This window comes from Marmota flaviventris, chromosome 3 (genome assembly GCF_047511675.1).
Source record: "Marmota flaviventris isolate mMarFla1 chromosome 3, mMarFla1.hap1, whole genome shotgun sequence".
NCBI classification, from domain to species: domain Eukaryota; kingdom Metazoa; phylum Chordata; class Mammalia; order Rodentia; family Sciuridae; genus Marmota; species Marmota flaviventris.
The window spans coordinates 100,303,754-100,327,084 of NC_092500.1; the positions used below are offsets into that span (position 1 = coordinate 100,303,754).

Sequence of the window (23,331 nt, forward strand, 5' to 3'; positions counted from 1 at the left end):
GTTTTTCACCAAAATGCTAAAAAAAAAAGCCCTCAAATGAAAATACAACATGAATAGGGTAAGAGCAAATAATTAATTCCACATATTAACAGCCTACATCAAGTGAAAGGCTTCTAAAGTATACATACACAGCACTGTGGAGAATATTTTTAAAATAAGTTTTATTGAGACATAATTCACATACCATAAAATTTGTCCTTTCTTAAAAAACAATTCAGTGGTACTTCATATATTCAGAGTTGTACAAACATCACTACTATGTAATTTCAGAGCATTTTCATCACTACCAAAAAACTCTGTACCTGGTATAAGTCATTCTTCCACCCCAACTCCCTACTACCCTCTAGCAAATACTGTTTCTATGGATTTTCCTATTTTGGACATTTCATATAAATAGAATCATGATAGGCAGTCTTTTGTGAGTAACTTCCTTCACTTAGTATGTTTTCAAGGTCCATCCATATTATAGCATGCATTAGAACTTCATTCCTTTTGTTTTTGTTTTGTAGTACTGGGGATTGAACCCAGGGGCACTGTACCACTCAGTTATATCACTAGACCTTTCTTAGATTTTAAAATTTTGAGACAATGTTTCACTAATTTACCAAGCTGACCTTACATTTGCAATTCTCCTGCCTCAGTCCCAAGTCGCTAGAAGTATAGGAATGTGCCACCATGCCCAGAACTTCATTAAGGCTGAATAATAATCCATTGTATGGATATACTATATTTTGTTTATTCATTGACTAATGGACATTTGGGTTTTTATTACCTTTTATCTAGTGTGAATAATTGCACTATGAATATGTATGGACAATGTTGACATGTGCCTTTTGTGTGGATGTATATATCTCTTGGGTATACACTTAAGAGAATTGCTGGGTCATGTGGTAACTTTATTTTAAACTTTTTGTGGAACTACTAAACTATTTTCCCAAGATCCTATACCATGCTCTTGTCCCATGAGCAACATTATGAGGACTCTAGTTTCTTCATATCCTCACCAATACTTGATATTATCCCAACAGTGGAGTTATTGTAACAAAATAAATCCAGGGTGAAGGGAGTGCCCACTGAGCTTCAGAGTGACATCAGAGAATGTGGGCAAGCATATTCTCTCACCAAGCACAGGCCACTCCACCAGCAATAGGGAACAATGTTGATAATACTGCTATCCTACTCTGTGGTGCCTCCCTGACAGCTCAGGGTAGGGCTTCTCAAAATGTAGTCCCCAGACCAGCACCATGTGCTTTACTGGGAACCAGTTATGAATGCTCAAACCCAATGAGTCAGAAGCTATGGGGACCCAGCTTGTGCCTTCCGGTGATTCTGATGCCTGCTTGAGTCAGGCAAAGGCAGAGTCCAATGCAGAACATCTACGATTCTGAACACCAGCTTTAGCCATCTTGTTAGTGATCATTAATACACACCAAATCCTCAACCCCTGCAAATGAGGCTGACAGTGTCATAGGAAAGAACTTTTTGAAGGATTCAGCCATGCAACCCAAGTGGGATGGCTTGATACTGTGCGGTAATGAGGAACACTTGCTGATGTAAAATGCTCACCACAAATTTTGGACGTGGAAAACCCAATAAATAGGAACTTCAAAGCACCTTCTAAAGCCCAGTAACATAGCTATTGTTTGCCTCAATTTTCTTTTCTAAATATTTTTATCCATTCCAAATTACAAAGAGTATGCTGTAACAGTTCTTTTTTAAAAAACTCATTGGAGCCAGGTGCAGTGGCACACAACTGTAATTCCAGGGGCTCAGGAGGCTGAGGCAGGAGGATCTTGAGTTCAAAATCAGCCTCAGCTACTTGGTGAGGCCCTAAGTAACTTAGCAAGACCCTGTCTCAAAATAAAATATTAAAAAAAAAAAAAAAAGGTTGGAGATGTGGTCAGTGGTTAAGCTGTATTCAATCCCTGGTACGAAAACACAAACAAACAAAATCTCATTGGAAAGGGTTATTAACACAAGAAGCTTCATAGAGAAATCATTTAAATCAGTGATTTAAATGATTCACATTAATGCCATGTGAACAGACCACAAACACTCTGGATACCCCATATGTTAAATCTTTTTTTTTTTTTTTTTGGTGCTGGGGATCAACCCCAGGACTTCACAAATGCTAGGCATGTGCTCTGACACTGAGCTATACCCCTAACCCTCAATGCCATTTTTAAATTCTTTTTTTTTTTTTTTAAAGTTAGAGCTTTATGGCTATACATAGTATAACTATAAAGACCTGACAAACTCATATATCATGGAAATTGATTTCAGTTCATGATCCTTCCTTTTCTCTTCCCCTTTTCCCTACCCTCTTCCCTTCTCCTTCTACTGGACTTCCTTTCACTCATCTATTAATTTGTATTTGACTGGTTCTTTATGTACTCTTATCCTTCCCTCCCCTTTCCTTTATTTTACTCTAGATTCCATAAATGAAAGAAAACATTTGACCTTAAGTTTCTGAGTTTGGCTAGTTAACTTAGCATGATATTCTCCATTTCCATCCATTTACTGGCAAATGCCATAATTACATTTTTTTAATGGCTGAGTAGAACTCCATTGTATATACATATATACCATAATTTCTTAATCCATTCGTCTATTGATGGGCATCTGGGTTGATTCCATAATTTAGATATTGTGAATTGTGCCGCTATAAACATTTTTTCTTCAATACCATTTTTTAAACTATATAGAGAAACCATTATTTGAAGAATCACTGTCTTTTTCATATACTGCCAGTTAAAAATCGTCTGCCTATATATTTCTCATAAGCTCATAAATTCAGTTATTAGGGGCAACAGAACCTCTTTATAGCTACACTTTTATTACTTCCTTCAAATATGAGTAGATCACTATTTTTCTGCATCTCAGCCAGGAAGCAAATGGCCTCAGAAAGATGAAGCCAGCTTTAAATCAGACCCAGTTTGCTCTTAATTAAAACCTCCATCCAGTTGCCAGGAGAGGTAGAACACACTCAAATGTGCAGATGAAGCCAGGCACTGATGTGCACACCTATAATTCCAGCTACTCCAGAGGCAGAGGCAGGAGGATCTCAAGTTCAAGGCCAGCCTCAGCAATTAACTGAGACCCTGTCTCAAAAACTAAAAAGAGCTGGGGATGTAGCTCAGTGGTAGAGTGCTTGCCTACCATGTGTGAGGCCATGGGTTCATTCCCAGGTACCACAGAAAAAATGACCAAACCCCCCCCCCCCCCAAAAAAAAGGCCAAGTGGATATAGAAAAAAAGCCACATAGCTGAATAAACAAACAAACAACAACAAAAAACAAAAACCATAGGGCTTACACAAAAAACCACCATCAGAGTAGAACTGCTATAACTTCCATTCGGTCCTCAAACCCCACCCTTCAATGGCTGCACTGATTTTTATAACATTTCTCTTGTCTGAGACATCACAGTATCTCTGAGTAAATTCAAAACCTTTTGATAAGTATCCAGAATATCCTGAGCAGTGGGTCTTTCTGCAGGATTCTGGCTCTTACAGGCCTTATGAATATCAAACAAATGGAATCGAACCATATCACTACCCTCAACGTGCCCCAAAAGGAAACTGGAAACATCTGGAATCTTCCAGATATCAATCTTCTCATCATATGAGGGCATGAGATCATCATGAAAAGGTATGTCCTCTCCAAAAGGCCATAATTGCTCAGGAGCTATAAAATCCCCATGAAGCTCCCTGTGGCCACATTTCACAAATGTCCCAGAGCTGTGGTTCACCAGGGGTAAGGCATCTAAATCATTTGCCACAATGCTGAAGTTACTTGTTAGCAGATACTGAGATAGTGTCTTGGGCAGGTCATTAGAGTCACACATGACCAGCGTGCCCAGGGGGCTGTGGTGCAGGTAGTTAATGACACCAACATAATCCATGGCCAGCTGCAGCCTGTGCTGCCATGTATTCACATTTTGGTACTTTGAAAGGTTTAGTGTTTCTTCCAGGTTGCTCAAGGAACCTAAGGGGTGATATTCAGTAAGAATAGTGTTGTCTTCCTCACAGTAGCCAAGCAGTGTGACAATGTGTTTGCTTTGTAGAGATTTCAGCATCTGTAGTCCACAGAGGAAATCATCTCTCATTTCCAGACTGGTGAGCCGTGAGAGCGCAACTTTGCGTTCCTTCCACTCAGACAGAAAGACCTGAAACAAAGCCAGAAGAACATCAAACCTAACCCTTCCACCTAAAGTGAGGCAAGAAAGAAAAATACTTTTTGTTTAACAGGTATGGCACAGAAGACAAATGAATGAGACAAGAACCCAGTCTTTGCAGTCCTAGAGTTGCACTTTGTCTAGTTGTAAACACTCACTATGAACAAACATAACATGCAAGAAGGTGAACAACAAATTAGTGCATAAAATTTCAGCAGGAGGGACTGACTGTGGTCTGGATGTGAGAGCCAGCTGGAGATGACTCTGGAAGGTTCCTGGAAGTTGGTCTTAGAGGATGGTCAGGACTTGCAGCACAGATGTTGGACAAGGGGAAAGCAAGGCCCAGGAGGACAGGCTGCCTGTGTAAAGACCTGGGGCACCCAACTGCCTGCCAGTTCCAACTTACTGTAGCACAAAGGGTGCTTTTTGTACTTTATATCTTTTGGCATTTTCCAATTCTTTCAAAACAAACATACATTACTTCTATAATTCAAAAGATTAACACTCAGAAACACTACATAAAATGGAAGTGGACTAAAGGATCTCAAATATTTCTTTTGGATTTAAGAAGAGAGGGTTTTTAATGGGAAAAAAAAAAAAACTAACCCTTCACCTTCAAAAGAGAAATCTTTCAAGACCTCAAACCCCCATAACCAAGAAATTTCATTATGGATCTTTTCTATTGGGGGGAAAAAGTCATTTTTACTCTGGCTGCTACATTCAGTAAAACTTTGATGAATTTATAAAATTTTCAAATAAACATACTCCATAGATTTGTATTGCCACTGAATTTGATATTTTGACTCTAATAAAAAAATAAAAATAAGACTTTGTCAAGATCCATCACTTTTTTTTCTTTCTTTTTTTTTTTCTTTTTGGTACCAGGGATTGAACCCAGGGGCACTTAAACACTGAGCCACATCCCTAGCCTTTTTTATATTTTATTTAGAGACAGGGTCTCATTGAGTTAACTTAGGGCCTCACTAGGTCGCTGAGTCTGGCTTTGAATTCATAATTCTCCTGCCTTAGCCTCCCGAGCTGCTGGGATTACAGGCCTGCACTTGCCTGGCTAAGACCCATCACTTCTTTGGACCTATTGTGCATGGTCATGACTAGTGCTGACAGATGGCTTTGGTAGGTTTTGTTGTTGTTGTTATTGTTTGGTTGTTTTATTTTTTTGTTTTGTAGTACTGGGATGAAACCCAGAGCCTCCCACATACTATGCAAACACTTTAACACTGAGCTAAATCCTCTTGCCTTTTTTTTTTTTTTCCTGAGACAGGGTCTCACTAAGTTACCTAGGCTGATCCTGAATTTGGTTTCCTGCTACTCATTCTCCCAAGTAACAGGGATTACATGGCATGTGCCATTGTGCCTGGCTTGGTTTTGGTTTTCAAGGCCCATTTTCATACAAAAACAAATTTCACCTTAAGGAAGCTGCTACCTTATGTTCAACAATAAATCATGGAAGAGGCAGACGGGGCCCCAACTGATTTCCTCCTGAATCCTCAATTATGTCATATTCATTTTTGTGCCTCAGATAAATTAAAGTTATTTGTTAATAAATATTATTAGTCTTTGGGATGACTCACAAATATCTAAAACCTCTAGTGTTAAAAATATGCAAATCTTTTGCCAAAATACATTCTATAATTATATGTAACTAAAAAGAATAAATAAAAAAATTTAAATCTGCAAATCATGGATTTTACGAATCATTTCCTAGCAATCTCTAGTTATTTTTTATCACTTTCTAAAACAATTATATTTGGAGACAACAGCAATGTGTTCATCTTTTATTCAATTGTAAAACTAATCATAAATAGTCTTCTTGGTATAAAAAAAATCAACTACAGAAAAATATTTTCTTTCTCTCTCTCTCTCTTTATTCAGTACTGGGGATTGAACCCAGGGGCACTCTACCACAAAGCTACATCTTCTGCCCTTTTTGTTTTTGTGGTTGAGAGGGGATCTTGCTGAGTTGACAGATATAGGTTCCAAAAACACCCACTCTGAGCATGAATCCACCTAACATAACTAACATGGATGCAACATCTTAAAGTTTATAAACACTTTCATGTACATCTGCTTTCATTCTCATGATCCACAGGAAACCCTCCAGGTGTTTAAATTATCCTCCAACTTGTGATCATTCTGCCTCAGCCTCTCAAGTTGCTGAGATTACAGATAGGTGCCATGGTGCCTGGAAGCATTTTTCATCTGTATCAGCATTTCTGTATATTTACTATAAAAAGTCTGGTCATTGTCCTTCATCCAATTTTTCTATAGGGCTATCTGCCTGTCCCTTATTTATTACTAGGAACTTCTTATATCACCCATGTGATCCTTTAATATAAATGTAAAAGATATAGAACATAGCTCATGTAGTCTTTTCATAAAGCAAAGAATTTAACTGTAGTCAAATGTGTCTTCGTTCATTTAACAATAATTTATGTCAACCAGGTGAGGTGGCACACACATATAATCCCAATGACTTGGGAGGCTGAGTCAGGAGGATCACAAGTTCAAAGCCAGTCTCAGCAACTTGTGATACCCTTAGCAACTTAGTGAGACTCCGTCTTTAAGTTTAAAAATAAAACCAGAAAGGTCTGGAGATGTAGCTAGTGGTAAAGAGCACCTCTGAGTTCAATCCCCAGGAAGGAAATGGGAGGGGGGGGTAGGGAGAATTTATGTCAAAGAAAAAAGAACTGGGGTTCTATCTAGCTCAGTGGTAGAACCTAGCATGCCTAGCATGTGGGGGCCCTGGGTTCAGAACCCAGCACTGCTGGAAAAACACTGACATAACTGCAATGATAAAATTTACATTCTACTACAGGAGGTAGGCAATAAAATAAATAGGAAACATATAAAGTATATTATCAGGTGAAATGTGTTTTAGAATAAAACAGGGAAGTGTTTGCAATTTTAAAATAGGGCTCGGGAAGATCTTGTTGGGGTGTCTGAGCAACAAATTGAAAGAGATAAGGGAATGGGCCATTTTGATATAGGGAAAAACTTCATCCTAGGCAGAAAACATCAGGGCCAGATGTCCTGTAGGGAAGTACAGCCACAGACTCTCAGCGAAGAAAGGCTGGGCTGCTAGAGTGGGAAGGGCAAGGCATAAAGGAGTAGGTAAAAGTTTAGTGAAAGGGAGCAGATATTGTAAGGCTTTACTGAAAGAACTTTGCCAGATGGGGTGGCACACACCTGTGATCCCAGCAATTTGGGAGGCTGAGGCAGGAGGACTGCCAAGTACAAGGCCAGCCTCAGCAACTTAGCAAGACCCCGTCTCAAAATAAAAAAATGAAAAGGGATGGGGATATGGCACAGTGGTAAAATACCCCTCTGTTTAAAATCCCCAGTAGCAAACCAAAAAAAAAAGGAGGGGACTCTGGACTCTTACTTTTTCAGAGTGAGAAAGTAATTCACTGGAGGATTTTAAGGGAGAAAAAAACAACCCATATTTGACTTATAATTTAATAATCTGGCCTATTGTTTTAACAGACTGAAGGGAGTACAGGGGCCATGAAAGCAGAGACCCTTCTTGTTTTTGTTTGTTTGTTTGTTGTGGCACTAGGTATTGAACCCAGGGGTGTTCTACCACTGAGCTATATCAGTCCTTTTCATTTTTTATTTTGAGACAGGGTCTAAGTTACCCAGGCTAGCCTCAAACTTGTGATCCTCCTGCCTCAGGCTCCCAGGTAGCTGAGATTATAAGCATGCACCATCACACCCAGCTTGGGTCTTTCAATGTAATCTTAGGTTTAAAAACCCAAAATGGATGAACCCCGAACTGTTATTCCTAGGAAATAAGACTGACGACAGAGAGAGCAAGAGGAAGGAAAAGGAAACTTTAACTTTCTACTTTGCCTCCTATTAAATACTTGAATATACTGCTTTTATAATTAAGAAAAAAAAGGAATAAATAAAAAGCAATAGGCCAACCTGCCTACCATAAACAGGTTACTATAGTTTATGGGCAAAGCTACAAATTGCTATAGGTAGAGGATATAATGCCCCTGGCCATTCCAAAAATAAGCAAAAAAAAAAAAGTCTGGGGAAGACAAGGGAGTGGCACAGTTTGTATATATTGAGGAAACTATCTGAGATTAAATCAATATTTTAGGTACTGAGAATTCAATTAAAGAGTTTTTGTGCTCTGGCCCCCAAAATGTGTCCTAGATACAATAAGGTATGGCTAGATGCTCTGGACCCACCTTCTGTGCTCTCAGGGGACTTACACATTTATAAGAGACACAAACAAAAAACAAGATAAATGAGAACGAGAAGATATGGTAAGGGTGGGACTTAGGGACATCAGGGAGGGAATTCCTGTTAGAAAAGTAACAGAACTCTGGGAGTGGTGGCACACATCTCTAATCCCAGCTACTCAGGAGGCTAAGGCAGGAAGATCACAAATTTAAGGCCAGCTTGGGCAGCTTATTAAAACCCCCTCTCAAAGTAAAAAGGGTGGGGATGTGACTCACTGGCAGAGCATCATTGAGTCCAATGCCTATCTCCAGTACTGGGCTGGGGAGTGGCAGAGCTTCAGGCAGAGAAAGACCCATAAGAAAGGGCTTGGTTTAAACAAGGAACAAAGGAAAGACTACAAGACAAGGAGTGAGAATCCTGGTAAGAGTTCTGGGAGGGAGGAAGGATCCACAGCAGGGAGGGTGGAGCAAGAGGGATAATTAAAAGGTTAATTTTTTTCCCCCAAGGGACAACAGGAAGCCACCAAATGCGTGTTAAGGAAGAAAAATGGCATGATCCAATATGTCTAGAAGACAACTGTATATAGTAGTTGGCAAAAGCGTAAGCAGGGAGACTGTTAGATGGCAAGAGGGGAGTCTGTGGACAGATTCTGTTGAGCACACTGGGACATATTCTGAAAATAGAACTGACACGACCTGGTCCCTCAATAAGAGAAGTTTCCCTAGAGTGCTGGTGTTTTGAAGACACACTGGAAGAGGATGAAAGAGTGAGAGCAAGGAAGGTGGAAATAGAGTTAGAGCAGCTTTCTGTGATGGAAGTAGAGAAAGGACAGGAGCTACAGAGGCCTGGGGAATCAAGGGAACAGGACTTTGTTTTTTAAAGAGAGTATGTCTGTATACCAATAGTAATGATGTTCAGAGTGGGAAGGTTGACAATGCAGGGAATCACTTAAATTACGTGGAACCTTGGGAATTAGGAATGAGAGCTGAGCTGCTGGTTTATAGATCTGGTGGAAGTAGAATGAAGATATTCCCTTTGGATGGTTTCTGGTTTCATATCTCATAAAACAAGATCATTGGATAAGACAAAGGATGGGAATGTTTGAGGAAAAACTTCTCAGGCATTGGGAATGAAATTTCCAAGGATAGTTCTCTGTGCTTACCTGAAGTTTGTCATGGTGCATTTAAATTATGTGATTGTGGGATTTCTCTCTTACTCCAGTATAGCTGCTCAAGTCCAAGAGCAGAGTTGGGTTTCAAGAGCAGCCAGGCATGATAGAGACAGATGTAATGGAGTTGTTCCAACTCTTTGTAAAAGAATGACGAAAATAAAAACCCGTGGAATCTCTGCTAGGGGAATCAGGAGGTAGAGACAGGAGGGGTGTCATAAAGTAAAAAAGCATGAGATGGATACTCTGAAATTCTCCATGGAATTGAGGAACTGCTGGATCAAGAGAGTTAGAAGAGGAGGTGGAGGTCAGAATGAAATGTCAAGAATTTTGACTTTAGAAATCCCACTGAAGGGGATGAGATTGAGATGTAGTTCAGTCATAAAGCACTTGCCTAGCATGCATGAGGCCCTGGATTCAACCTGCAGACTGTAAAAAAAGAAAGAAATTCCTACTGAAAAACCTGTTCCTTCCATGTGGAGAGGAGGTGGGGCATTGAGATGGAATGGAATTGAGTTACCCACAGCTATTCCAATAAGTGACTATATTCAGGATACTGATACTCTCCTCTGTGCCAAACTGCACAGATCCTGAGGCTCTGACAGGGGAGAAGGCAGACAAGGCTCCTGACCAACACTATTAATACCCAAGTGTTCAAAATATTTTGTCCTGAGGGAGGGAAGTGTCAGCTAAAGAAAAACCCAACAAAAGAATATAATGGCATTTTGTTCACACTTTACTTTTATTTTGAAACAAGGTCAAAATAAAGTTAGCTTTTAAGTTACAATCTTCCTGCCTCAGCCTCCTGAGTAGCTGGGATTACAGGGGTGTGCCATCATGCCTGGATAGTCACATTTCACTTTAATAAAATGATAGTGCTTAGGCTTATTAGCCATACTACTAAATTTCATATTTGGATGAACATGATTTGCGGCTCCCTAAAATTAAATCTGTCTATCTACAAAAGATAATAACTTGCCATCATCAAAATCATATTCCCTGGGAGGAAAGAAGCAATTCCAACAAATTCCAAAAATGCTCTGAACAATTACAACCACAGACACAACACATTCAAGGTCACCTCTTAGTATGTACATTTTCCCTCCAGTACTGGGGATGAATCCATGGCCTCATGCATGCTAGCACTCTACCACTGAGCTACATCCATTTTGTCACAGAATCTTCCTAAGCTGCAGGGGCTGGCCTCAAACTTGTGATGCCCCTGTCTCAACATCCCAAGTAACTGGGATTACAAGCATACACCACTGTACCAGCTTTCAAGGACATCTCTTTGAAGAAGATAGAAATGAGCTGGTTTTATGTCCTCTTTTCTATCTATATCCCTTATTTGGTGATTTTTTCCACATTCTAATACTTTCAAATGCATATAAATAATATTGAGTCTCAAATTTATATTCTCTCAGACCTCATCCATTATGCTGGGCTTGCACATCTAACTGCCCACACCCCCACCTGGATGTCTCACACCAGAATTAACATGTCCATCTCAGACACATAGAATCTCTTCATTCTCTCATACCCCACATCCAGTCAATTAGAAAATCCTATTGTTAATACCTTGAAAATATGTCCAGAATCCACTGATTTCTATTTCTGTTACTAACACTCTTGTTAAGCCATAACCATCCCTCACATGCAAAAAAGCCTAACCAGTCTTCCACCTTTGCCACCTTTCATCCATTCTTCACATAGCAGCTAAGATAATCCCTTTACAAAATAAATTTCTCTACTAAAATTTTTCCAGTGGTTCTCAAAGTTCTGTGAGGCCTGGCATAACCTGGCTCCCAATTTGACCCTTCTCAGACCTCACGGACCTCTTTTTCTCTTCCTGCTCTCTGGTCACACTAGGTTCCTTCCTGCTCCTTGAACAACCAGGAATGTTTCCTGCACAGAGGAATGGGGCCTCTTCCCCAGATGCCCACACTCTCAACATGGTCTCCCATTGCTCTGGCCAATGTCCTCTCCTAAAGACCTAGAATGACAAGCACATCATTTCTTTGCCTGTTTTGTCTTCTTAACACATCATAATGTAACTTTCTTATTTTTCTTAGTATCTGACTTTCCAACTAAAAAAGAAATCAGTGTCTTTGTTTCTTTCACCACTCTACCCATGGCACCTACAATGAATAAAGTACTTTCTACAAATTCCTTCCCCTTCTCCCTAACTCCTTCCTTTAAGATGCCTCCATCTATATTCAGGAGGAAACCATGGCATCCTCATTAGCCATTTATCAAACTGCAGCTTTGTAGGTGCATTTCCTGATCTCTCCCTGCCTTTTGCCTGTTGCAAATTCACAAAGAACCTTTCTTCGTTCAACAATCTTTAATTGTCTTCTAAAGCCACTGACTGCGTACTGGTAGACTCAGCTTCCACAGAAATGACAACCATATAGAGTGTAGCATACACTGGTTATCAATGGGACAAAGATCTTGGAGTTTCTATATGAAAACTGAATTGACTCCTTGATGTCTCTTTTCAAATAAAAGAAAATTTTAAAAATCAATAATACTGAGCTGGGGTTGTGGCTCAGCCGTAGAGCGCTCGACTAGCACGTGCAAGGCCCTGGGTTCGATCCTCAGCATCACATAAAAATAAACAAAATAAAGGTATTGTGTCTTAACTATAACTTTAAAAAAATCAGAAATACCATCATGGTTTAAAAATCAAGAAAAAACTGCTCATAATTCCCACTTTGTCTTATACAATTTCTGCCACTTTTGCATTTTTCCACAAAAATATTTAATTTTGCAGTTGAAAATAACATACTACACAATTCTAAATCTTCCTTTTTTTAACTTATTTTCTTTTTCTTTTTTCATTACTGAAATGATTTTTTAAAAATTTATTCTAATTTCTTAAGATTTTCTTCCTGTTGCTACATGAGTAATCCTAACTACATTTAAATAGCTATAGAATATTCCATCAAGTGGTTGAACCATAATTTAACTAATTGTTCTCCTAAAATTGTTGGTCCTAGTTTTCCATTAGTATAGTACTCCTTTATGCATTTAGCTTTTTTCCTTCCTTCAGATTCTTTTCTTCTTTTAAAATTAAAATCCCAGATATGAGATTACTGGGCTCAAAGACAGATATAAAGAGCCTTTATGGATCTTTAAGACAGGATCTCCTATGTGGCCCAGACTAGCCTCGAACTCCTGAGCTTAAGTGATCCTTCTGACTCAACCTCCCAAGTGCTAGGACTAGAGGCAGGTGCCACTACATCCACTTCCTTTTATGGGTCTTAGCCCAGAAAGCCAAATTGTTCTCCCAAAGAGCTGACACAAGTGATAATGCAGAAGAAAACCATGTACTCACTCTCTTCACGGCTCCTTCCCCAACACGCTTCAACTGTCTCACTTCTGTCCTCAGCTCCTCACAGGACAGCCAGGGTGAACAGTTTTTCATCTGCCCCATTTTGAAGTAACCATATGGACAAGATCTAGGGTCCTTGGTGGAATGTTGAGGGGATATGAAAAATCGGTCGAAGCAGAGGTAAAGGACCACATTCATAAGGGCCATGGCGAGCAGCAGCCCAACAACACGAGGGACTTCTCTGTGGGTCAGTCCTTTCCTGCTCTCCTGGGCTTTCCTTTCCATGTTGTTATCCTGTATCAGTTCCTGCAATATAACAAGAGACAAGAAGCAATAACACTTTCAGCTATAATTTCCATGAAGGTTTTGATGACACTGCCCTGAAGGTAGCTACACCCTCTCATGCCTCCCCACTCGTAGGTCCTATAAGTTTTGGAGTCACATGAGGAGCAAGAGAGGAACTGAACATTAGGCTTATATTAACCACTCAATTTCAGCTTTTCCCGCACCCCCATATCATTATTCTTTTTCTAAATTTTTTGGCAACAGGGATTGAACTCAGGGGCACTTAACCTCTAATTCACAACCGTACCCCCGACCCTTTTAAATTTTGAGACAGGCTCTTGCTAAGTTGCTGAGGCTGGTTTTGAACTTGCAATCCTCCTGCCTCAGCCTCACAAGTTGATGGGATTATAGGCATGTGCCGCCTGGCTCATTATTCTTTATTAAATTAAAATTTGGATTCATCTAGATTATGCAGAATGGGAGATGTCTGCCTTTGACTCTGTCTTACAGCACTTTGCACTAAGTAGATATTCATTAATATTTAGTAAAATAAAAGCAGTGGTGTTGGGGCAGAAGATGGACAAAGGGGTACGTTAGTAGGTCGGGCCCACTTGAACCCAGCTAAGAAACTGGGATGTTCCTTGGAAGGTACTCAAAAGCCCTTGAGAAGGTGGAGCTGTAACTCAGTGGCAGAGCACTCACCTAACATGTGCAAGGCCTAGGTTTCAACCCTGGCGGGGGGAAAAAAAGTTCATGGTTTATTTTTTCATTTGTGTTTCTATAGATTGAACCCAGTGTCTTGGGTATACTATGTGAGTACTCTACCACTGTGCTACACCCCCAGCCCAAACTCTGAACATTTTATATATTTTTTTAATTGTAGATGAACACAATATCTTTATTTTTTAATTTTTATATGGTGCTGAGGATCGAACCCAGTGCCACATGTGTGCCAGGTGAGCACTATACCACTGAGCCACAGCCACAACCCCCAAACTCTGAACATGCCAAATTGTTTTCCCAAAGAGCTGATATGAAAGGTGAGTCTGGGATGTTCCTTGGAAGGTACTTGGAGGCTTGGAGACCAGTTAGGAGGACCTGGAAATGATCTGAGATAAGAATCAAAAAATTTATGAGCTAGAATAAGGGTGGTAAGATTAGAAAAAGAACTCAGGTGACAGTGGCAATAAGTAACCCTGAGAAGGGATGGACTCCAGCAATGGAGCCACTATAGGGTCTGTGTTGGAGGGGTCCAGATGGGGAACAGGCCTGGGGAAAGACAATGAGCAGAGTGCTTCTCACTCAGGATGCTGGGGGCAAAGGCTATGTATGAAGCAGAGTAGAGGACCATCAGTATAACAGATAAAGCCATGTTACTATGTGTCAGCTGAATATAGGCACTGGGATGCCCAGAGATACTAGTGATAGAATTGCCTTGTGTGCTACTTGTGCCAGATACAACTATGACATGAAACTTTACCTTCCAGGAGCATCTTCCTTCTCCCAGCTAGGTCTCCATCCAGTTGTCTTTGTCAAACAGTGTTCTCGTTGGTCTCAGGGACTGGTTTGAAAGTCCTCTTCCATGAAGGACCAAAAAAGGAGGTTTTTTAAAGAAAAATTGCAACTCTGTACACAGATAAGTCACAGCAGTCCAAATGATTCATTCTTCTTTCCTAGAGGCCCTCCTAGTGACCAGATGTCTCTTGGACTTTCAAGCTCCAGGAGCTACAGGGAAAGCCTTGGACAACCTGGCCAGCATCACCAAAACCCTGTCAGCCTATGTGGGTGCAGACCCCCACATTTCCTCACCAGTCTCTATTTGGTTCCAATCTGCTTTTTCCACCATATTAAGTAATGTCCACTGGCCCATCTCTGCACTGAGCACTTGAAATACACGAGTGAATTAAACAGACATGGTTCCTTTCCTCTTAGAGCTTAATGAAAAATCAGGCAGGAAAGACAGATAATAAATAGGTAAATAAAATTCATCATTATCCTGTGATGAGGATTCAAGGATAGAAAATAAATGGTTGAAGAATCCAAGAAGACCTTTCTGAAGATATAACATTCATATCAAGCCCAGAGGCCTGAGAGGAGCCAGCCAGAAGACAGCTCTTTCGTACCTTGTCCTTAAGGAAGTAAAATCTACCTTCCAACAGGCATATGAAAAATGCTCAATTCCACTTGTCTTGAAGGCAAATGCAAAAAAAAAGAAGAATTATGAAATACATCTAGGATGGTTACAATAAAAATAAATCGAGCAATAAGAAATGTTTGTGAGGTTAAAGAAAAACTGTAGTCCTCATATATTGCTGGTGGGAATGTAAAATGTAGCCACTGTGGCAAATAATATAGCATAATATAGTATTTCTTTTTTTCTTTTTCTTTTTTGGTACTGGGACTTGAACCCAACGATGCTTTACCACTAAGCCATATCCATAGCCCCTTTTTATTTTTTATTTGAGACAGGGTCTCACTAAGTTACTTAGAGCATTGCTAAGTTGCTGAGGCTGGCTTTGAGCTTGCAATCCTCCTGCCTCAGCCTTCCCAGCTGTGCTACTATGCCTAGCACAATACAGCATTTCTATTTCAAACATATTTACCATATCACCCAATAATTCCATTGCTCAGAATATACTTATATGAATTGAAAACATACATCAAATGTTTATATTTGTACACAAATGTTTATAGTAGCATCATTTATTTATTTTAAATATCTTTATTTCAGTTATTTAGTTTTATGTGGTGCTGAGGATCGAACCCATGGTCTCACACATGCGAAGCGAGCATTCTACCACTGAGCCACAACCCCAGCCCAAGTAGCATTACTTATAACACACAAAGAATAGAAATGACTCCAATTAGTTAATAAACGGATAAACAAAATGTATCACATTCATAAATGGATTATTATCCAGCCATAAAAAGCAATAAAGCACTATTACTGCTAGAACAGGGATGAACCTTAAAGACATTATGGTCAATGAAAGAGGCCAGACACAAAAAGCCACATGTTGTATGATTTCATTTATATGAGATGTCCAGAATAGGCAATTCCATGTAGACAGAAAACAGAAACGTGATTGCACAGAGTTTGGGGGGCAAGGAGATGAGGAATGGCTACTAATTAACATGGGATTTCATTTTAGATAAAAAAATTCTGGATTTAGTGGTGATAGGTGCACAATCTTATAAATATGTGCTTAAAAAAATCAAGGAATTGTACACTTTTAAATGACAACTTTTATAGTAACTAAATTATGTTTCAATTGAAAAAGATAAAATAACAAACTGTACTTCTGATCTTTTTCCCTAATCTATTCTTTCTGTGCTGTTCACAAGCTCTGTGAATGATTACTCCATCCTTCTATTTCCTAGCCAGTGACGCTGTAGGAGGGACCAGCATATAAGTACTGCTTTTTCTAACCTGGGAATTTTTAAATAATTTATTCTTCTATAATTTGAATATATATATATGTGTGTATATATATATATATACACATATATATATAATTTTTAAATATTTTTTAGTTGCAGATGGATACAATATCTTTATTTTATTTATTCTTATGTGGTGCTGAAGATCAAACTCAGTACTTCACGCATGCAAGGTAAGCGCTCTACCACTGAGCTACAACCCTAGCCCATAAATATATATATATTTTCTTAATTGGCAAAGGAAAATGCTGCTTGTTTAGCCTTGCTGTCATTAAAGACGCCCAGGAAACCCTGACTATGGAACCACTTCTGTTTCACTCTATACCTTCCCTCTCCTGGACATAATGCCAGCTGCTTGCTCACCCCACTACCTCAGCCTTCCCAAGTGAGCCTGTCCATGGTCAGGATGATCATTTGCTTACCTTTCTCATAAAGCTTCCAGGCCCACATCTTTCTCTCTGGTCCATTCCCTCATATCACCTTCGGGATCTTCAATTGAAATTATAACTTTTACTACTAATGTCTTAGTCTCTACAGCTGATTCTTGGAAGGTACACATAAAGAAATAGATAAAATGGTTGCAGTCTCTTTTACAATAATTAAAGTGACCAAGTGTTTCTCAACTTAGACCTCAGGTCAGGGAGCAGCAAACTTCTTTTTATAAAGTAACAAATGGTAAATATTTAGGCTTAGCAGCTATAAGTCAAAGTCTAGCAATAAACCTATCACTGTGATTTGCAGTAAACTGAGAGGTGGTGCAAGGTAACATCTGGTCCTATATTGTCTCTGTCAAAATTATTCAACTCTGTCACCAGAGTGTGAAAACAGCTCCAAACAATATAACAAATGTGTGTGGCTCTGTTCCAGTAAGATTCATTTATGGACACTGGAATCTAAATTTCATATATTTTTCATGTATCATGAAATATTATTCCTTATTAGATCCCAACCACCCCCACAATACTTAAAAAAATAAAAGCATTCTTAGCTATTAGGCTATATAAAAACAGGCAGTGGGCCAGAGCTGGCCAATTGCAGCATCAGGTGATATTCCTTTGGCCAAGGTCATCTCATCCACATCTGTGGCTTCAGTGGCTCTCTAAATATTTATGATTTCTAAGTCTATATTGCATCCCTGATTTTTCTCCTAAACACTTCACTTAATAGGTTCTTCAAGGTCTGGGATGACAACAGCTGACTCCAGAGACTCTTTCCTGTCCTCACCATGCCCCTTCTCTAGGGTTTCTACTCTGGACACACAACCTACCCACTCACTAAGTCATGAACCAGGGTGACTTGAAACCAACCAATCAGCACACATAGCCAATTCTATCACCCAAACCTCTTCAAATCTGTTCATATTTGCCCTTCCTTGCCACCTCTGCCCTGGTATTAAGTCATCAATATCTCTTACCTGAACTTCTGCAAGAGTTTCCTGCATGGTCTCCCCCTTCTTTCTCTTTTCCAATCCATTCTCCACACAGCAGATAGGATCTTTTCCTTTAATAAAATGTTCCAAGAGAAAAATAAAAAGTAAAACTGTGCATATCTATTTGGCTTTGCCAATTTACAATGTATATTTGTTTCCAATATTTTGTTTTGTTTTTGATACTGGGAAACAAACCCAGGGCCCTCAGAGGCTTAAGCACACATTCTACAACTGAGCCCAAACTTTGTGAAAGAAATAAAATAGTGTATATACATTTAAAACCACTCTGAAACCTGTCCAGTTTGAGTCACTCCATCCCAAGCAGCTGTCACTATCCTCACATTGGTATGTATCAGCAATTCTCAAACTGTGGGCCCTGGACCTGTCTGTAGTAGCACCTCACTGGGAACTTGAGAGAAATGCAAATTCTTAGGTATTTACCACACAAACAAATTCTGTTTTAGTAAGTTCCTCTAGGTGATCTGGACGCATACTAACGTTTCAGAACCACTGGTGTATGCAATCCTCTCACATGCTTTCTATTTTCACAAGTATGAACCCATAAGTAATAACACATTTTCAAGCTTTATACAGTGGTTGTGTACTTGTATTATCCATTTGCAACTAATGATGTTTTTGAAACTCAACAATGGTTCTGAGATTTATTTATGTACATAAAATGCCAGTTCACCTTTTTTTGGTACTGGGGATTGAACCCAGGGGCACTTTACCACCAACTTACATCCCCAGACCTTTTTGAGCTAGGGTCTCAAAGTTGCTTAGGGCCTTGCTGAATTGCTGAGGCTGGCTTTGAACTTGTAATCCTCCTGCTTCCCGCCCCACAAGCTGCTGGGATTACAGGCGTGAGCCACTGAATCTTGCCAGTTCACTATTTTTTTAAAATAATAATAAGAACTTTATTTTTTTTGTCGTCATACATGTACTTTGGATACTATTTTTTAAATATATTTACTTTATTTATTTTTATGTGGCGCTGAGGATCAAACCCAGGGCCTCACATCTGTGAGGCAAGCACTCTACTACTGAACTATAACTCTAGTCCCTTCTAGTTCACTATTTTTAATCATTTGACCACACTATAAGTTTTTTATTTTTCAAAAGCTATACATATATTAAATACTGGGAAATACTAAATATCATAGACATCGACATTGCTGAGTTTTTATACTCTTGAACAACTCCCGAGAGCTATGGGGATGGTCACACAATGATCATTAAAGACAGAGTCCTGGTCCCTACCTGCCCTGGCAGTTTTAGTGAAACAAGTTTTGAACACATCTCCTTAGATATATGTGCAAGAGTTGCTTTCTGACAGATATAATGATTCTTCCAAATCACAGATTTAATTTCTTCTGGATTAAAAACATTCAACAGCTCCTACTTACACTCAGGAAAAAGTTCAAACTTTCAGAAGGTTCCCTGAGAGGTTGGGGATGTAGCTCAGTAGTTAGAACTGAGTTTCTTCACCAGCCTTCTAACCCCTATCCGCCTCTCCAGACCCTTCCCTGCCCTACACTCCAGCTCAAACTTTCTTCAGGCTCAAAAGCACCCTTTGGGGCTGCAGCTCCAGGTTTGGCTCATCTGTTCCTGTTAGACTGTTCTACAGAGGTCTGCCTGCCTGCTCTGTTCCCCACATGTCCTCAGCACCTGGCACACAGCAGACACTAGATAAGAAAGCATGACTGCTAATCACAGTTGACTTCACCATCTTCGAGAATTCACTGTTTTCTCCCACCTGTTTTCATGCTCATTAACTCTGTTCTTCGTCTCTTTATGGTATCTGCCTTCTAATGTCTCTTACCCACCACCTCTTTCCATTTTTTTTTAATTCTTTCAACCTTAAAGTTCTCCTTTATCTGTAACCTTCCACTGATCCTACCTTGTCACTAAGGATGGCTTCAGGTTTTATGGGGCTTGAAGCTTATATAATTTTGGGAAGGAAAGGATAAGAAAAGAACATGTAAGCCAGTGGCACACATCTGTAATTCTAGCTACTCAGGAGGTTGAGGCAGAAAGATTCCAAGTTCAAGACCACCCTGGGCAACTTAGCAAGATCCTGTCTCAAAATAAAATTTAAAAAGAAAGGGTTACAGATGCAGCTCATTGGTAAAGCACTTGCCTAGCATGCACAAAGCCCTGGGTTTGATTTCAGTACTTCCCCAAAATAAAAAACAAGAATAAAAAAAAAATCACAATTATGAGTTTAAAACTGCTGGATCTCCTGGCCAGGGATTTGTGCAAATGAAGAATCTAGACTATAAATTCACATCTGCTTATCATTCTCTAGCACCTGGTATCTTGCTCTCTACACTTTCTTCATTTTCACTCTTCCATGGTTTGGATACCCTTTCCCCAAAGACCAAGTTGGTCACCAGCCTGTGGCACTATAGCAAGTGGTACAACGAACGTTGAAGAGGCAGAGCCTAATGAAAGGAAGTTAAGTCATTCGGGGAAATAACCTTGGAGGGCATTTTGGCCCTGGGTCCTTTCCTGTGTCTTTTTGCTTCCTGGATGCCACTGAGATAAAGCACTTTCTTCCACCACTTGCTCCCACCATGATGTACTGCCTTACCACAGGCCCAAAGCAATAGGGCCAACCCCCGATAGACTGAAATTTCCAAAATGGTGAGCCAAACTAAATCTGTACTCTTCTTGTATTGATTTAACTCAGGTATTTGTTACAGCAATGGAAAGCTGACACACTCAAAAACTACCAACATCAGATACAAAATTCTATAACCCTCGATCTCTGATCACTATTGTACCTTCGACATTACTCAACACACTGTTAATGCATTTCTCGTTGCCTCTGTATTTTATATGCATCAATAGCCTTTTAATTATCCCTAAGGCCTCACACTCTGAATTCTTCCTCAAAAACACTCATCCAAAAATTCAAATGACTTTTACACAGTGTCAACTTCAACCAATTCTGTGATGTAGATATAATTCGTGTTGTTATTCCTAACTTACAGATAAAGAACTGATTCAAAGGTGAAGTGACTTCTCCAAGGTCACTAAACTATACAAGTTTTGGCCTCAAACCCACATTCTTCCTTTAAACCCTGCAACCTTCAGGGGCTGAACTGAATTGAACCCACTATGATCACTGGGATGGGGGTGTGTGTGACACTGAGACTGACAGTTTATTAAAGAAGGTTTTAGCCCATCTCAATATCTGATTGGCTTTTTAATTTTAGAAGTATATTTCTAGAGCAGGCTGCCTAGAGCTTAAAATGAGGTAGTGTGGCATAAGAATTTTGTCCTAGAAATAAAACAAACAAACAAAACACTAAGATTTACTGGTCCTGAAAAATACCTTGCACATTAAGGAATAAGGAATGTGGGAGTCAGCTGGGTAGGAAATATTTAGGAACTATTTAATTAAATTAAATTAAAGGATTTCTGTCACTGATAAAATCTTGATAATTAGGGGAGGTGACAGATGGGATCCACTGCTGTAGAGTCACAGCTTAATTTTAACCAATTTACAGAACATTTTATACAATTCTAGAAGTGACAGATTAGTGTCAACCAATACAATGCAGAGCAGAACCCAATTTTCCAGTAAAACACAAAGTACATTAACTATTTTAAATATTCTGGATGCTTACTTAGCGTTTGGGTTCCATTGTAAAGGCAATGGGTGGAGAACACAAAATTACTAAGTAAAGTGGTTAAATTCTGCTTTAAAAAAAAAAAGGAAAAGAAAAGAAAAGCAGCATATGGTCTCACTTCACACAGCTCTGGCAGCAACGAACCCGTACATAACAAGCGCCTGATGTCTGCCTGTCACGGGCGGAGTCCTCCGGCCTTCAGCAGCGGGGTGTGAGGCGATGCGGGCCGGTACAGCCCAGCAGGTGAGGCGGAGCGGGCGGCCCGAGGCTGTATGAGTCCGGCCCCGTCCACACGGAGCCTGGGCCCGAGGCGCTGGCCAGCCAGCTGCGGGGCCCGCACAAAACAGAACCTCCTTCTCCACTTTCCGGGGACTCACGCCAGCAGAACGCAGCGCCTCTCGCCCTCGCGCACGCAGCCTACTGCGCCGGCGCAGCCGGAAGCAGCCCTGGAAAGGCGAGCGCGAGGCTGCCCTCTAGTGTCCACTGTTCACCATGCACCCGGAGGCCTGACCCAGCGGATCAAAACCTGAGTTTAAGCCCAGCCCAGGTGCTTTTCTTACATCTGAACTTGAGAGCATGTGCTGACCCAGTCTGGTCTTAGTATGATGCTGGTTCCTGTGAGATCTAGACTCACAGGGCTGGGGCTATGGATCAGTGGTAGAGCGCTCGCCTAGCACATGTGAGGAACTGGGTTCAATCTTCAGCACCACATAAAAATAAATAAATAAAACAAAGGTATTGTGTCATCTACAACTTTAAAAAAAAAAACAAAAAACCTACATTCACTGTAAAGCGGTAGTTGAAAGTCTGGTTCTCAGATCAGCAGCACCGGCACATTATATGAACTACAGATTCTTTGCCCCATCCTAGGTCAGGCCTCTGGGCAATTCTGATGCCAATGGAATTTGAGAATCACTGGTGTAAAGGACACTGTGGGCTGTGGGGATTCCCCCAGAGAGCAGTAAAGCTGAGCTTCACACATTCAAAGACCAGCAGATAACAACTTGAGCAAGCCTAAAACTTTGGAGAAAGTAGAAAAGCCTCAACACACCATACCAATGTTGGCACTTGGTGGGAAAATGATAGGGGTAAGGAAAAGTTGCAACATTGAAAATGAGACATAGAGTGATGTAACTTTTTGTTTAAATTAGAAATGTCATCTAGCCAGGTGCAGTGGCACACATGTAGAGCAGTGACTCCAGGCTGAGGCAGGAAAACTACAGGATGGAAGCCAGCCTCGGAAACCTCAGCAAGACTTCAGAGATCCTCAGCAACTTAGCAAGACCCTGTCTCTAAAAAATAAAAAAGAGCTGGGGATGTAACCCACTGGTAAACTTCCCTGGGTTTAATTCCCACCATCCTCCCCAACAAAAGTAGTACCCTCATACTGACCCGTTTTCCAAGTTGGAAACTAAGAGAATAACACAATGTGAGTGTAAAAGAACTGAACCTGTACTAAAAGTCTATACAATGAATATTAAAACTACAATCCTTTGGGGCTGGGGTTATGGCTCAGTGGTAGAGCGCTTGTCTAGCATGTTTGAGGCACTGGGTTCGGTTCTCAGCACCGCATATAAATAAGTGAATAAAATAAAGGTCCATCAACATTTAAAAAAATTAAAAACAAAAAACAAAACTACAATCCTTTG

The 23,331-nt window shown here is 40.1% G+C and overlaps 1 protein-coding gene across 3 annotated transcripts; it reads right to left on the bottom strand.

Annotated features, from left to right (window-relative positions):
- Positions 1-144: 144 nt before the first annotated feature.
- Positions 145-22,073, bottom strand: Pomk (protein O-mannose kinase). 3 transcript variants are annotated; one of them, XM_071610151.1, is made up of 6 exons: positions 21,801-22,073; positions 18,030-18,115; positions 17,038-17,104; positions 14,655-14,751; positions 12,893-13,195; positions 145-4,166 (listed from the first exon to the last, which is right to left on the bottom strand). In XM_071610151.1, exons 5-6 carry the CDS (start codon positions 13,172-13,174, stop codon positions 3,396-3,398), a joined length of 1,053 nt encoding a protein of 350 aa, XP_071466252.1. In that variant the 5' UTR covers positions 13,175-13,195; positions 14,655-14,751; positions 17,038-17,104; positions 18,030-18,115; positions 21,801-22,073; the 3' UTR covers positions 145-3,395. The 3 variants fall into 3 exon arrangements, with proteins under 3 accessions (XP_071466252.1, XP_071466251.1, XP_071466253.1); XM_071610150.1 differs by lacking the exon at positions 17,038-17,104 and adding an exon at positions 21,680-21,729; XM_071610152.1 differs by lacking the exon at positions 17,038-17,104 and having other exon boundaries at positions 14,655-14,749.
- Between the last annotated feature and the right edge of the window lie 1,258 nt (positions 22,074-23,331).